A 16073-nucleotide genomic window follows, 5' to 3' on the forward strand; every position below is an offset into this window, starting at 1 on the left:
AACACACACACACACACACGCCCCCATCTGCAGAGGGGACGCCATGTTTTTTTTCTTTTTCCCACATCACGTGCCCGATTGAAGAATGATGGATCGCACACGTATTGCATCGTTCTGCAATAAAAGCTCAGCAAACAAAATATGTCGTCGAGGCAACATAACATGAAAACACAGACGGCAAGCACATACAATGTGTATATATATATATGAGTCGTCGACGTGGCTGAGGTGGCTGCGGGCGTGGGTGCGCGTGCACCAAGAAGCACGCCCGATCGCTGAGCGTCCGTCGTGGGGGCTGGCTGCACACGGTGGCGCGGCTCAGTAGAAACTTCTGCGGATCGAAAAGCTGCCGTCCTCCACCCCCCTCCCCGCGCCACAGTGTGCGGTCGCCATTTTCTTTTTCCTTCTTGCTTTCGTTCCTATGTGTGACTGTGTTTATGGTTGTGGAGAGCGCGCGTGTTGCTCATCGCGCTTGCAGCCCAGACGCTACTCGTCCTCGGCCATCTTGTCGATATCCTTGTGCGTCACGGGGTGTGGGAGTTTGTCCATCTTGATGCGAATGGCGGCGAAGGGGCTGTCGACGCCGGTGATGACTGACTTGTCCTCGCGGACGCCGGTGCCGCTGAAGGCGTCGCCGATCATCCAGCCGCCAATGATGGCGTAGTAGTCATCCTGCTTCTTCAGCTCAAACAGTTGCTGGTAAATCATGTTGCGCGTTCCATAGTTGCCACCGGACTCAGCGTGCACCGCGCCGTCGCCGGAGGTGATGGTCACGTTGCTGCCCACGCGGCCGACAATCGGCTTCTTGGCGTACCCGCACTTGCGCAGCTCGTCAGTCAACTCATACTCCGCCTTCAAGATGGCGGGGTGTTCGGGGTGGTTGTGGTAGATCATGGGCAGGATAGCCTTGTTGCTCGGAATGACCTTCCACATCGGCTCGAAGTAGAGAATTTCCCAGTCATCGCCGAGGAGCAAGTCGCACAGGCGCACCTTGTCCTTCGGGGACGGCTTCCAGTTCTCGCCCCGCTCCTCCCGGGCGGCGTAATAGTCCGTGATGGCCGACTCCCACATCCACGTCTTCCACACATGGCGCACGCGCACGCCGTCGCTATCGACAATGTGGCCATTATCATCAAAGCGGAACTCATCAAACAAGATGCACAGCTTGCCCTCCAACCCGACCGCCTCAGCGGCCTGCATGCAGTAGAGGGCCGTGTACTGCTCTTCCTTCTCCTCATCCACGCAGAAGTGAACGCGGCCAGTCACCCCACTGTTGGCCCACGCCCTCTTGAGGTTGCGCTCCACCGCGAAGCCGGAGCCGCGCGTGCCCTGCTTGTCTAGCCCCACCGACTCGGCCCACTTTTGCTGAATGCGGCCGCACTCTAGCAGCGTCGACGCGCTGTCGGCGTTGTACTCGAAGCATTTGACCTCGCCCGTCTCGTTGTTGAAGGCGAAGTCGAAGCGACCAGAAATGTACGTCTGCTGGTACCTCCACGAGTGGCGGATGCGGGGCCAGAACTCCTCAGGAATGGAAAAGAGTCGGAGCTTCTCATCGCTCTCGATCACCTGCGCGGTTGCCTCCATGAAGATGGCGTGCAGCTGCGTTCCGTACGCGACGCACCGCAGATGGAACTCGTGATTTGACTCGTAGTAGCTGACGACCTTCTCCTCCAGCCGGGTACGGCTGACATCCATGCCAAACTCCTCTACGAATAGCCGCTCCGCCGGGTTGTTCATGTCGAGCCAGTTCGCCTTGGACTCCGTCGGCACAAAGTTACGGCGCAGCAGATACGGTTTTGGCGGCTCATTAAAGTGCAGTGACGGATGCAGCGCCACCGGCGGCGCCCCTTCCGGCCGGTTCTCGCGGCCAGGAAACGTCACCCATCCAAGCGGGATCTCGATTTCGTCCGCGTCAATGTCATCGATGATGGTCCAGATGCCGTCCCTGTGATGAAGCTTCAGTTTGTACGCGTAGGAGGACTCCCACTTGTGGAAGCGGTAGTTCTGATCCGCGACACATACGTAGTCATCGCCCACCTCGGTGATGGCGCCGACGTGGCCAACGGGATTTGTATCGGTGGAGGGGTAGACGAGAAGCGCGTCGGCCTCCGGCTTCGCCTCAGCACCGTTGCGCACTGGCAATACCGCGAAGCTCTCCGCCGTGGCGGCGTCCCTCACCTCCTTCAATTGGAAAACGTGGCAGGCCCAGTTCACATCGGGCAGCACCAGCCCCTTGCGCGCCAGAAGCCAGCGGCGCGCAAACTCGACGCACTGGTACTTGAAGCCGAAGAAGATGTTGTCCTCCACACTGCGCTCGCCGGAGAAGTAGTGATCATGCTTGTTACTGTACGCCGGGATGCCACCCGGGGCGTATCCCTGCACAGCGCCAAACGGAATGTGGCCCGGCCTATTAAAGCTCACAGACGCGCGCTGCAGAGACGCCATGGCTTACGATTGTGGTGCGTGCGTGTGTGTGTGTGTATGTGTGTGTGTGTGTGTGTGGGTGGGTGTGTCTGAGTGTGTCTGCCTGCGTCCTTGTACATGTACGTCGTCACTGGCTGGTGCGTGGCACTCGCTTGCGTCGGAATCGGATGCGAAGGAGCACGTCTTCTTTCGTCCTTTCTGGGTTTTCACTCGCACTTGCTTTCGCCCGTGACTTCGACGATGATGATGATGATGATGGCCCCTCCCCCCGGGATGTGTATCCTACTGAAACACCGGTGGCGGTGGTGATGATGGCGGTGATGGTGATGGCGGTGGTGGTGGCGGTGGCAGTGGTGGTGGCGTACGTTGAAACTTACAGAGCACACAGGAGAAAGGAGGATGCGGGAGTGGCGCGCGGGAGCGCACATAAAGCGAAACAAAAAAAAGGCCTGTTGCGCGAGCAATGACCGCAGTGGCGCAGGCGAATGAAAGAACGCATCGTTGTCGTGGAGGCCGGTGGGAGAGGAAAGAGGGGGGGGTTCGGTGCGGCAGCGCTCCTCGCGCGTACCTCTTTCGCTGTTTTCTGCCCGCGTCTTCGTTCGCGTCGTCTTCTCGCCCCTTTCGCTCACCGCTTTGCGGTCTGTCCGCGCGCTCGCGGCAGGACATCCAAAGCGGATCCCGTGCGACAACGACCGTGACAAGAGGTAGGAGAACGTGCTAAAGTTCAAGTAGGATCCAAAAGGAAAACAGCGGCGAAGGGGATGCGAACACAATGCACCAGCTGTGCACACTGACACACAGACATATATATATATATATAGATCACCTTGAGTGTTGGACCGGCGCTCACTTGGCGCTCTCAGCAGCGCTCGCCGTCACTGCTGCTGGGTCTCCGTCGGCGTAACTTCCGGACGGCGTTTGAGGGAGCGCGTCGCTTCCATGGGGCTCCACGTCCGCCAGCAAGCCAGCGTGCAGAGGCGCGTACGTCGGCTGTAGTGGCACACCGAGCTGCTCTGCCGCAGTCTTCCGCTCTCCCTCCAGCATCTGCTGCTGCTCCTCGCGGGCGCCAAATACGCGAAGGCTCGCCAGAACCTCGCGCTCTTCAATCAGCCGCCCGTCCAGCCCGACCTTCGTACCGCGCAGGAGGCTCTTCCCCTGTGTTGCAACGCCCTCCACCAACTCTGGCCGCTTGCCGACCCACCCATCGTACTCCAGCAAGGACCGCGGCGGCGCGAGACCCGGGTACAGCGCCGTGCGGCCGGGATTCAGCGTCGAAAGTGGCACCTCCCACGGCTCCTCGAGGAAGGCGCGCTCGAACTGCTCCAGAAGCATCGGTGGCACGTAGATCTCCACAGTGAAGCTTCGGTTCATGATGAGCGCCTCCTTTGCCTCGTTGCTCAGCCGATGGAACCCTTTCACGACAGCCTGCTGGTTCAACTTGCCCAGCTCGTGAAGAAAGCGCCGGCCGCAGGAGTAGTGGCACAGCGCCGGCACGCGCACCACATCTGCCACAAACGGCACGCCCCCCTGCGTCACCGCCGTCCGCCGCAGGCTGCCCCCGGCAGACGCGGACGACGCTGATGACGATGCGAGCCCCAGCTCAAAAGCCTCGTAAAGAATGTTACGGTACGCCGAGATCATCTCCACCTGAGCCTCCTCGCGGTGAAAGCGGTCGTGGCTGATGTCCGGGTCGACGCAGACGGCGGTGTGGATGTGCTGGCGAATTGTCTGCGGCAATGAAGGAAGCAGCTGAGCCGCGGTAGAAGTTGAACTCGGTATGCTCAGCGTCGTCTGCCGTACCTGCACACCGGACAAGAGCGTCGTATCACCGTTCTGCTGCAGGTGACGGCGGTTGCCCGAGGGGTAGAAGAAGGCAAGTGGCCCGGATGCGTCAACGTTGGCGACGGTGCCGTCGGCGACGTCCGTAGCAGCAGCAGCAGCAACTGCGACCCCGGTGCCTGTCCTGGTCGTCTCTGCCGGTGCGTCCGGTATGGGGATGCCGAACTCCACAGTGGGGCGGCGCTCTAGCACCTGAGAGGACGACCGTCGCTCGCCTTCCATGGTGGTCCAGTCGTGGTAGTACGCCGGATGCGGACTCGGAAACGGCAGCGGTGCCGGGACCATACGGAGCTCAATGGGGTCCACAACAAGCAGGTGCCAGTCGCGCTTCTCACGCAGCGCTGCCTCGGCTCGCTGCTTGTCCTCCACCACCTTCCGCATGCGTGCGTCGCCTGCCATGTACTTCTTCTTCTCGAGTGGGTTGCCCGCGCTGCTCGTCGGGTCGTCGGCGTTGACCGCAGTGAGGAGTGAGACGTCGATGGGAGCGTACAGGTCAGACATCTGCGTCAGCGGCACGATACGCAGGCGGCTCTCAAACGCCGCGGAGAAGGTGTCGCGTCCCCGAGGTCGGTTGAAGGTCATGCCGGAGCGCCTCAGACGATGCACACGCGACTCATCAAGGCCTGAGTAGAAGTTACGGCCCAGCGTTCGGACAGCCGTCGTCGAGCCAGCGCAGGAGGTGGCAGAAAAGGAGCTGAGCGCGGCACAAGCTGCTGCGGAGCGTGAGAAAGATCGATAAAGTGCCACCGGCAAGTACCTTCTCGACGCATCGATGAGGTAGACGCGGTTGGCGAGGATATCGCTGCCCTGACCGTCACTGTCACATGCGCCGTAGAAGAATCGGTTCAGGAGAGAGGGCAGCGCAGCTTCTTGGTCGCTTGCAGCTGCGCGCAGCGTACGGACAGTACCCCGCGCGTGAGGGTCGACGCCTTGGCGATGCACAGACGACGCCAGCGATGCACGCGCCACTGCCGATGCAGGCGCAGATGAGGGACGATGCATGGCGAAGGCACTCCTGTGATTGATGCATTTCACGCCCCACACTCTTTCACTGCCCGTGAGCAGCACACGCCGGCGCGGGCGCACAGCGACGCAAAGATGCGCGTGTGAGGGTGTGCAAGCGCTGCACCAAGGTGATGGGCGCCCTGGGTTCGGGAATGGGATGCTATGGATGACGATGGCCTCCGCCAGACACGCTCGCGCTTCCACATGCGACGAATACGTAGACAGCAGCGGGAGGAGGAGGGGGTGATGGCGGCCATCAAGCCAGAGAAAGCGAGTGAGCGAAGGGAAAAAAGAAGGCGAGTGGTTGGGAGGGCAGCGCTAGAGACAGAGTGGCTGCACACCGAGCACACGTTATCAACCCTAGACTTGTTCCCATTGCTCCTCGCTTGCCGCTCCTTGTGCGCACAGCGAACAAGATGAGATGAGCGCGAGAACGGAGGAGGGGACGGTGGGCGGTGCATGCTGACGCGGTGCGACGGTCCGCTATCCAGATGCGCGAGAAGGGCAAGAGGCAAGGGGAGACCGGTGCGATGGCCATTTCAGTTTATGGCGCAATAATGTGGAAGGAAGGCCGAGAGACAGGGAACGATGGCAAGCGCCCGCTCTCATGCGATGTGCCGACGGAGACCCGAAGGCGCAGTTCGAGGCGGCGCCTTCCTACGACAGAGACGGGCACGCCCACACAGACACACGCGCAACCACACGGCCGCCGCTCGTCCTATTGCCGCTGCTGAGATCCACCTGTCCATTTGGACAGAAGATTCACCATGGCCCCCTTCGACGTGCCGGCGCCGCCGCTGCTGGTGACCGTGGCCGGTCTGCTGCTAGGTGGCAGCACCGCCGAAACTCCCTGATGCGCGACGAAGGTCAGCGTAGGGCCTGCGCCAGCTGCCGTCGCCGACGCCGCGTTCAGTGAGCCCGCGTTAGATGCTGATAGTGAGCCTGGGCGAGCTGCAGCACTGGCACCGCCGCCGCCGCGTCGCGCGATGTTGGTGCGCTGCTGCTTCTTAGCGGGGGCAGGAGTCTTCCCGGCATCAGCTGCTTCATTGCGAGCGCGGCCGTGCCTAGAGACGCCGCACACCCTGCTGTCATCATCGTCGGCTCCGTCGAAAACGTGTACGGTGCTGGCATCATGGGGATCATCACCACCGACGCCACAGCTCGAGCCTTTGTCGCCCGTCAAGACGGCCTCCACATCGCGAGCGTGAGCACTTCGCGCTCGCTTTGAGGGCGGGTACACCTGCTGCACCGCCTGTGCAATCACGCTGTCAATCGGCATTCGATCAAGCCCGTCATCAGGAAGCTCCTCGCTCTCATCGTCCTGACCGTCCCCGCCGGCGCCGGCCTCGACGAGGGCACCGCCGCACCGACGAGCTCGCTGGCCCGGTGCGCCCGCCGCTTCGTCCACGCCATTCTCGTTTCCTTGTTGAATGGCATGTTGAACCAGTCGCGAGACGGACGTTTGCGCAAAACTGCCATGGAAATGGGCTTCACTACCGCTGCCGCTGTCTCTGGTGGCGAGGTCTGCGGGAGGAGCGGCGGCGCGCATCATCTCGAAGGCATCGAGCTCACGCCTGCACCCTGCTTGATACAGCGATGGCGAAGCAGTGCCACCTCGACCTTCTCGCTCACTACCGACGCCGTCGTCTTCATTTTCTTCAGCGTCGTCCATCTGCTGCTGCTGTTGCGCCTCCTCCAGCTGAGCAGTCCGCGCGTAGCGCTCGTTGACGTGACGCTTGTGCGTGGCAATCTCCTCCGCAACGCGGTCCGGCTTCAAGATGGAGTCGTTCGCGCCGTTCCCTAGCCGGCGCCACACCGACTTCTGCGAGGTGTGCAGCAGCTCCATCAGCCGTTCATCGATCGCGTCCCGCTCGCCTTTTTCGGCGAAGGCGTAGACAGCGGCGCTCAGCTCCGCCTCGGAGAGGAGCGTGCACGCGTTCTTCGTGTTGTGGTTGAAGACGTCGGCGACCTTCACTCGGATGTCGAGCGTGTTGAGTTGCGGCGCTGCCAGGACGATGAGGCCGTTCGCAGCAACACCACCAGACCCGAGGGCCGTGCCCAGAGCACCGCCACCAGGTCGCCGCTCCAGTTTTGGTTTTACCGGCCGCAACAGCTCGCCTGGGTTCGCGACGACATCCATGTACTGCTGACCAAAGCGGTTGAAGTTCGGCTGCGGGTACGGCGCAGACGTAACATCGGTGAAGTCCACAGCCAAGCGAATGAGTGGGTATTTCAAGTTGGGATGGAACGCGAGAACGTCATCGGGGATGTGGCTCACGTGCTCCTCGGCCTCGCTGATCATATCGCTCATCACGCTGTGCAGAAAGGTCTCCACCGCGTCAAGCGTTCGGCCGTCCGGCAGGTCCTGCCGAAGCTCTACCGTGCGTCGCACGACTGGACGCACGCTGCGCAGCGTGTATGGAGTGAGCCGGTACGATGTGCCGCGTACTTCGAGGATGCCGTACTGCTTTGGGTTACACTCCTGCGCGGAGAGGGATGTCATGATAGTGCTGCCTGGCTGCACCACGTCAAAGCCGTCTGCCGGCTGCGGCACCATGAGCTGCTCGTGCTCGTTGCCCCAGATCACGAGGTCCATGCCGAAGCCGGCGAGCATTCCCTCCATGATACCGTTTTTGCTCGCCACGCCACGCACGCCGCGGTTCTGATGCAGCAGCAGGATGTGAAACCACTTGCGGCCAGGCACCGGCTTCGGGTAAACGAACTGAACCTTCTTCAGCCGGAAGCAGCGATGCAGTCGCTCGTCGCGCACGTTACCGAGGCCGTAGAGGGCGATGAAGGTGCTTCCCTTGCGCAGCAGCACCGGCTCGAGGATGATGTCCTCGAGGGAGGTGACATGGCCAAAGTAGTTGAGGTAGCCGTTGGTTGCGAGCAGGTCGAGCGACGAGGTGCCGCCGACGGGATCGTCGTGGTTACCGTGAACCGCAAACACGGGCAGCGCGACGTTGATGTTGGGGTCCTGGAAGTTAGCCATGGGCAGCGCGTGCGTCGGGAAGTTTGTCGCCGGGTCGCTGAGCAGCGAGAAGGGCACGGCCTTGTTGCCGAAGACGTACTTGCGGAAGAGAGAGCAGGCGCGGACGAGGCAACCGAGACTGGGTTTGTTTTCGTGGAAAAGGTCGCCACCGAGGAGCATGGCGTCCACGTCGTGCTCAGTGCGTGCGGCACGCAGCACCTCCTCGAAGGTGGTGAAGCTGTCATCGCCTCGTCTGGGATCGCGCTCAGCGAAGCCGAGGTGGTTGTCGGTCGTGAGAAGAATCTTGAAGGTGCTCTCAGACATTCTATGCGCAAGGGCGGACGCCGTCGATAGTGTGCCCTTGCTTTTCTGACAGAAGATCCACAATGGCCGCTGTGCCGGGCGCGCGCACGGTGCAACGGCTCCCACGGCAGCCCCGGACTTGAGAAGAGCGGCAACACGAGCTGTAAAGCGTGGGCAAGGGCCGCTGCTGAGTCCAATTCTCTTCTTGTGATGTATGTTTCTGTGAATCTCTTGTCCCTGTCCGGGTATGTATGCCTGCGTGGGTCTGTGTAACGTTAACTCTATGTGTAGCTCTGCGTATATGCATGTGTGTGCGTCTCGGTGCAGTGCTCGCGGGACGCATGATATGGGGTGTGTCTGTAGGCGGCTACAGGAGGTCAAGACATGGGTGCGTCCAGCGCCATGGACGGGGAGCAGGAGGGGGAGAGGGAGAGAGAAGAAGGGGGATGGTTGAGAGAGCAGCAGGAAATCAAAAGACAACATGAGAGCATGCGCACCGCCCTCGCGCACGCACACGTGGCGCTACGTAAATTAGCCCAGTGCGTCGGAAAGGGAAGGGCCACAAAAGAGAGGAAGAAGGTCGAACGTCGCCAGAGGCTCGTTCGCCGAGGCAGTCCGGCCTCTCCGGGATTGCTCGTCGCCGCCGCATCTCCCAGCTGCTCGCCGTGGCTGGCCCACGCACAAAGCGGTGCACAGGTGCTTCGTATTTCTAGGCGCTGCGCATGCTAATGAAACCACACGTCTGTTGCGTGCGCACGCGCAGGTGCTCCTCTCTGCCTGCGCGTGTGGGCGTGTGCGTGTGTGTGTATCGATTGCGGTGCGAGGCGCGCGTTCCGTCATCCGCTCACATTTTTTCCTCCGCTCTTTTCTGCTTGCCTTGCGTTCGATTGGACGCCTGCGGCATTAGTCCGTGGCGCAAACTCAGCGGCACCGCCAAGACATCGCTCCCCTCCCTCCCCCCTGCGCCTCCCACTCCACCTCACCCCACTCCCACGCCCAGCACACTCACGCAGGCGAACGCGGCAACAACAGCAAAACCCGGTGTGTCCGTCAGCGCCGATCGCCCACGTAGCTTGAACCCTCGCCACCACGACGGAGGCCGTCGTCATCGCCTCCTCCGCCATCTTCGCTTGGCCGTGGGCTGCCCTTCGTAGAGTCCACCGAGGCGAACGTGCTTTGCCTGCGACAGAGAGGATGAGGAAGACAAGGAGCACGAGCAGCGCTCCATCCGTTCATCCATCGTCCACATCCTCGCTCAGTAGAGGCAGGTGGGCAAAAGGTAAAGAAAAGACGAGGACTTCGGAAAAGCAGCCGTTACCACTTAGCGTTAGAGACAACAGTGACGCAAAGCCCACGAAATCACGCGCGACTACGCGCGCACACAGACACAGGTGTGTCACGCTCTCTTGCACTACCCTCACAGCTGCACCCATTTCGGCAGCGGTACCTTGGTCTGGTAGTCGCGCACCGAGTCCTTGACAGCACGCACCTTGCCCGTCTTCCTGTCCGTCTCCCACATGTGCGAGGGCAGCAGGCCAGCGCTGTTGCGGTGCATTGCCACCTCCGGGCGGTTAAACTGCGGCATCGGGTGATGCTGGCGGACCTCCCAGTAGGTGCGGATCTTCTGCGCCTGCTTCCACGGCGTGACTCCGTCCACGAACTGCAGCATGTCGCGCACCTCGTTCTCGTAGTTGCACAGATACCCGTGCGGGCGAGCCTTGTAACGCCACGAGCGGTTAAGGGAGAAGAAGTAGCTGGCGCCGATGTTGTCGGTGCGCATCGTTTCGTGGATGATGGGCTGATCCGCCTCTTGGATGGCGATCCATTCCCACGGCGTGTATCGTGGCAGGTAGCCTTGACGGACGTAGTCGCGGCGGTGCGAGATGGAGAGAGGACGGTAGTTGTCCGCCCGCGATGTGTCGAAGCGGTTCCATTGATCGATCTCGGTGATCTGCTTCGTCGTGCGGTACCTGGCGGCGGCAGCGTTGTTCGTGAGGCGCCCCTCGTACTTCTCCAGGAAGTGGTCATCCACGCCGTTAGCACCCGCACCAGCAGACGAGCTGGATGACACCTTCTCGTTGTTGGGGTCGGCAACGTCGATGTAGCGGCGCAGGCCTGCGGGGTTGTACCGGCGCGACTCCTCGCCCACCGTGCGCTCCGGGCCGTGGTAGCGGCGCTGCCAGATCATAACGTCAGCTAGCGGTACCTCCTGCACGACACCGTCGGCGTGGAAGGCCACCGTCACGAGTCGCGGATCGGGGTTGAAGAAGGGCTGCCGATAATACTGAACAATGCGACCTCGCTGGAAGTCGCCGGTGATGGCGGCCCCGGTCCTGTCCTCTCCTGCAGCGGCGAGTCGCCGGCGCGCGCGTACCGGCAACCCTGGGCGAAGCCCGTCCGCGTGCGTCGCTGGCGACCACCCCTCCTCTTGATCTGCCGTCGCCTTCTCCCAGATCGCGTCCTGCGTCTCGACGTAGTTGCCGCGGTTGTAGTCGTACTCGCCAATGCCGTAGTTCAAGGCGTGATTGTACTTGGCGCTCGCCGGCACCTCCAGCGGGTACGCGGAAAAGACCTCATCTGTCATCTCCATGGACTCGCCCGACTCGAGCCGGATGGACAGCGGCGTCACGGTGCGTTCGCTGCCCGCCAAAACAAAGTACGTCTGGCCATCAAAGCGTACCATCGACGACGACGGTGTTGTGCTGCTGCCGCCGCCGCCTGCGGGTTCGTTGTCGGCCAGCGCGGCCGCCGCGCTCTTCGCAAGCAGCTTCGCCGACACGGTCAGCACAGCACCTGTCTCTTGGTGCTGCACGTCCACCACGGGCACCTTGTAGCCCTGCCCTGCCACCTCGCCGTACTGCTCCTTCTCGGCGATGTAGCGGCGGCCGCGCGTCACCTTCGCCCACTCGCTCAGCTGCGCGTCCGACTCCTGCTGCACGTACTGCTGGTACATGGCACGCTCGTCGGCGTCAAAATACTTGAGAACCTCCTGTGCCTGGGCATACTTGATGACCGGCTCCGGGGCCTTGCCGGCCACCTCTTTCGTGAAGCCACGGTTCCAGCGGTGTTGGAAACCCTCGAACAAGAGCAGGCGACTCATGTAGCGACTACTGAGGATGTGCTCGCGTGTGTCGGCCGTGTTCATCTCATCGGCCGCGTGCTGCAGGTGCAGGTTGAGCGCACCGCCCTCCGCGCGCACGACAGATTCAACGATGGTGGGAGAGGGTAGCACGTACACGCCGAACCAGTTGCGCAGCGTCTCAGCGTCCATCTTCACCTCGTCATCATTGAGATGCAGCTTAGATGAGTCGAACGGCGTCTTCTCACACAGCTCGTCCAGGGTGAGTCGCCGCGCTGTCCGCTCAGCCGCCGTTTCGTTCGCGACCGGCTCCAGCCCATGCAGGAGCGCCAGCTCGCGTCGCTGTTGGTGGTGCGCTCGGTAGCGAGTAAACAGTTCCCACTCGAAGGCTTCAGGGCGCTGTTTCAAGAGGGAGAAGCCCTCAAGGTCGCGGTACATGCGGAAGAGCCGCTGAGCGCGAAAGTCGGGGAAGGGCTTGAAGTAGTCCAGCGGACGCTCGCCGCGCGCGTTGCGGTGCGAAAAAACAAACTCGTCGATCGATTGCTGAATGGGGACGCCGTAGTGGAACGTGTTGCGCTCTGTCAGATCCTGCTGTCCGTGCGCGACGCGGTCCTCTCGACGCACCATGTCGAAGCGGTTGGTGAGAAGATGCCCGACGCCTGTCTCCGTGTTGCGCCGCATGTACGGGTCAACGTGTTCGTCCGTGATCGTGCGGCGGTACGCGTCAGAGGCGAAATTAACCGCGTCAAGCAGCCGCTCATCGTTCGTGTGCTTCTTGAGCGTTCGCCTATCCGGTCCACCATCCTGTACAAGCGCGCCTTGCCGGCCGAGACCGAAGCGCTGCTTGCGAGCCTGTTCCCTTGCATCTTGCGCACTCCGGCGGCGTGCATGTAGGCTATCGATGACGTCACCCGTCAGCGCTTCGCCGAGCTTCGGCTCCTCGGAGGTGGTGTTCTGCGCGTAGGTCTGCCAGGCCTGAGCCTCCGTGTTGGGCAGCGCTGCCGCACCACCCCGCATGTTCTTCATCGCCTCCTCCATAGACGAAGGCGGGATGACAGGTGGCAGCTGCTGCGCACCATGCGCACGTCCTTCGCGCTGCGCCGAGAAGCGATCCATGTCGTAGCCCTGGAAGGGAACGCGCGATGTACGCTGCATAACCTTGAAGTCGAAGCGCTCCTTTGCGCGCAGACCGTGGGCGATGCGCAGCTCCTCATCCATTCTGTCATCCACGGCGGCGGCGTAGTCGTCTGCCAACGCGTCGACAAGTTCGCCCCCACTGAGGCCGGTGGCAGCGGTGTACGACACACCAGGAGCGGCGGAAGAGGACGACGGCGTAGCAGCGGCACGGTAACGGTCCAGCATGGCCTGCTGATACACCTTCTCGTCACTCTGCGGCCCACTCGTCCGCAGCTGGTCCATGGCCGCGAGGGAGGCGTTGCCCGGAAACGCGCTGCGGTGGCGATCAGCCGGCACGTGACGCTGCGTGAACGCTTCGCGCTCTGCATCGCTGCTCAGCTGCCGCGCCGTCGCACGGGCGTCTTTTGATGTGAAGGCCATAGATTCCACGTCGTGCCCCAGCCAGTTGCGGCGCGCCGCTGCCGCCGCGTACGAGTCGTGGGCGCTCCCGCTGCCCTGCATGTGGGGATAGGCAATACTGCCGCCGTGCACAAAGTCGCGCGGCGCGTACTGCGGCGCATAGCCGGTTGCCGGGTCGCGGTAGTAGTCCTTGTGCGCTAGCCCACCGAGGGGATCGGCAGGGCTCATCAGTTCCCGCTGCAGCCGCGATGCCCAGTCGGACATGGGCAACCCAACATCAGCACCAAACGAGGAGGTGTGCGGTGGTGGCGGTGCTGCACTACCCGCAGAGCTCATGGTGTGTGAGGCACCAGCTGCACCGTGCCTGCTACCGCCTCTGTCACGGCCGGCAACCGTCGACGCCGTGGGGAAGGAGGAGGTGGGGCCAGCATTATCACGAATAAAGGTGTGGAGGCCACGTCCAGTCCCGCTTCCACCGCCGCCACCCTGGTTGCTGCTCTGTGCGCGGCACGACGTCCTCTGAACCGGAGAAGATGAGGGAGGCGTAAGCGAGCCGGCGGCCGCAGCGGTGCCGAGGACACCACCGGTGACCCCGCAGCGACGACGCATCATGGTAAAAAGAACTTGCGGCGCTGCTCCTGTAGCCTACAGACACAAGCGCAAGCCGCTACAAGTAATGCGGTACTACTCGCTACGACGAGTGAGAATGAGAGTGAGAGTGAGAGTGAGACGGACAGAGATGCGCGCGCACACACACGCGCGCGAAAGAACGGAGAAGTGAAGGGAGGAGAGCACATGCGCATGCGCATCATTTTTCCCACCATCACCCCCTCCGCATGGGCGGAGGGAGGGGAACACGTGTGGTGGGCCGTGTGTATCAAGCAAAATGAGCGCACACACGCAACACACAGAAACGTGTTAGTGTCATGAAGACCACCGCAGCACCTTGACTGCATGAGTGGTGAAGTGGCGTCAAGAGAGAGCTAATAAAAAAAAAAGAGATGCTGCAGGAGGGGAGGGGGGAGGCAGACGACGTCCACCCGTCCCGTGACGCTCCATCAGCTCTCACGCACCCCACTTCTCCGCTCCCTTTCTCGGACTCTCGCTCGACGCTGTTGTTCGGCGTGATGGAGCGCGTACAGGTTTGCACCGTCTACACGAGGAGTAGACAGCGAAAAAAATCGTAAAGGCGTCGGCAGGGAAGGAGATCGAGCGCAGGTTTGTGTGTGTGTGTGTGTGTGTGTGTGTGTGTGTGCGAGAGGGGGAGGGGCATCACGCGTTCATTGAGCTGAAAAAAAAATCGAGAGATCCACGACGAGCGTAGACGGGGGAGATGAAGCGGTTTCCTGGAGCCTCAGAGAACGAGCCGTGCAACTTTCTGCTGGGATCTTGCCGTTGATGCGGTGAACAGGATGACTCGTGGCGCACACGCATAGAACAGTCAACCATGCAGAGCAGTCATCGCCACGTACGCCCCCCCCCTTGTCAAGCAGGCAGACAGACACGCCAGGGGCGAGGACGCAGAGAAGCGGCACCTCGGAAAGAAAAAGACGAGGAGACTCCGAAGAAGAACGATAAACAAATGTGCCGTAGCGAGGAAGCAAAATGGGAGACGCGCAGCATACGCGAGCATAGCCAGTAGCACAGTCAGATACGCAGCACCACAACGGTATACATGATCAGAAGGTAACGACAGGCAGACACACAGCCATCGCTTCCCGACTCTGTCTCTCCTCGTCCCGTTCCAATCCACTCGATCCACCTCATCCCCCCTCCCCCTCCCTCCTCCCCACACGAGCACCGCTGGCAGCGACAGCAACACGAGGACAGTCACCAGCATATAAAAAAGAAAAACAATAAAAACGAATTTTTCTTTCTTTTTCAGGAGAGAAGCACACGCATCCACCAGGCACATACGCATCCGTCCCCCCCTCCTCCTCAGCCCGGTCAACCCCACCCAGAAAGCAGCATACACCTCCAGGAGTGATGTGCCCATAAACCCGTCAACGGCAAGGGACGCACATGTGAAAGCGAGACGAGCACGCATCGCCACCGCACCACACCACACCACACGCACACGCACACGCACACGCACGCACAGAAAGAGGGAGAGGAAAACAATACAAGCAAAGAGATGGAGGTGGTGGCGGTAACACATACAGTACGTACGTGTCGGTATGCGTGTGTGTGGCGTGGTGTGTGTGGTGTGTATGGGTGATCGACACAAAGAGAGAGAGATGGCCGGCTGCAAAGGAAAGGACGTAGATGAGAGAGACGCGCGCCCGAGGGAGAGCGAGAGAGAGCGAGCGCGGGAAGTAAGCTCAAACAATTTTTAAAAAAGAATGCGTGCCACCCAACTGCCGTTCTTCTCCCCCCCCCCTGTGCGTGAGCGGGGGCGCATTTTTCGCCCTTCATGCAGCAGTCCCCCATCACTGCGGCTGTTGTGCCCCTACAGCCACTTCCGACGTGTCATAGCTTCTCTACTGGTTCGCGTTGCTGCCGCCGTTGGCGGCGTTCGTGTTGTTGCCACCACCGCCCCCCATGAAGAAGGACGCGACATGCCCGGCTGCCTGGGGCCGCGCCGCCGCCTGGGAGAGCATGAAGGATGTTACCTTCTGCTGGGCGTCGCGGCGGCACTTGAAGTAGCCAAGGAAGTTCGCGCCGGAGAGCAGTACTCCAGCGAGGGTGATAGGCAAGTACTTGAAGGACAGGAAGTTCAGGAAGAGGAGCACCACCCAGGTCACACAGTTCGCGCCAGTTGTGATCCAGAAGAACCAGTTGTCGTACGCGTTCACGCGCTGGTCCGCCTCGGGGCTGCTCTCGAATATCCACTGAGTCGTCCCATCATCTTGTACCTCGTTCCACCACCGCATGGAGACGAGGATGCGGCCCGTCACGTTCTTTGTCGTCCAGAAG

The 16073-nt window shown here is 61.5% G+C and overlaps 5 protein-coding genes across 5 annotated transcripts; all 5 read right to left on the minus strand.

The window, feature by feature from the left end:
• Positions 1-486: 486 nt before the first annotated feature.
• Positions 487-2445, minus strand: LMXM_27_1870 (putative trypanothione synthetase; the record flags this gene model as incomplete). The annotated part of the gene is made up of 1 exon (XM_003876712.1): positions 487-2445. The coding sequence occupies one exon, from the start codon at positions 2443-2445 to the stop codon at positions 487-489; it is 1959 nt and encodes a 652-aa protein (XP_003876761.1).
• Positions 2446-3270: 825 nt separating this feature from the next.
• On the minus strand, positions 3271-4845 carry LMXM_27_1880 (conserved hypothetical protein; the record flags this gene model as incomplete). The annotated part of the gene is made up of 1 exon (XM_003876713.1): positions 3271-4845. The coding sequence occupies one exon, from the start codon at positions 4843-4845 to the stop codon at positions 3271-3273; it is 1575 nt and encodes a 524-aa protein (XP_003876762.1).
• A 1141-nt stretch (positions 4846-5986) lies between these two features.
• On the minus strand, positions 5987-8563 carry LMXM_27_1890 (putative endo/exonuclease Mre11; the record flags this gene model as incomplete). The annotated part of the gene is made up of 1 exon (XM_003876714.1): positions 5987-8563. One exon carries the CDS (start codon positions 8561-8563, stop codon positions 5987-5989), a length of 2577 nt encoding a protein of 858 aa, XP_003876763.1.
• Positions 8564-9959: 1396 nt separating this feature from the next.
• On the minus strand, positions 9960-13493 carry LMXM_27_1895 (conserved hypothetical protein; the record flags this gene model as incomplete). Its single annotated transcript, XM_003876715.1, has 1 exon — positions 9960-13493. One exon carries the CDS (start codon positions 13491-13493, stop codon positions 9960-9962), a length of 3534 nt encoding a protein of 1177 aa, XP_003876764.1.
• A 2144-nt stretch (positions 13494-15637) lies between these two features.
• On the minus strand, positions 15638-16030 carry LMXM_27_1900 (conserved hypothetical protein; the record flags this gene model as incomplete). Its single annotated transcript, XM_003876716.1, has 1 exon — positions 15638-16030. The coding sequence occupies one exon, from the start codon at positions 16028-16030 to the stop codon at positions 15638-15640; it is 393 nt and encodes a 130-aa protein (XP_003876765.1).
• Between the last annotated feature and the right edge of the window lie 43 nt (positions 16031-16073).

The sequence above is a fragment of the Leishmania mexicana genome, chromosome 27 (genome assembly GCF_000234665.1).
Source record: "Leishmania mexicana MHOM/GT/2001/U1103 complete genome, chromosome 27".
Lineage (NCBI taxonomy): Eukaryota > Euglenozoa > Kinetoplastea > Trypanosomatida > Trypanosomatidae > Leishmania > Leishmania mexicana.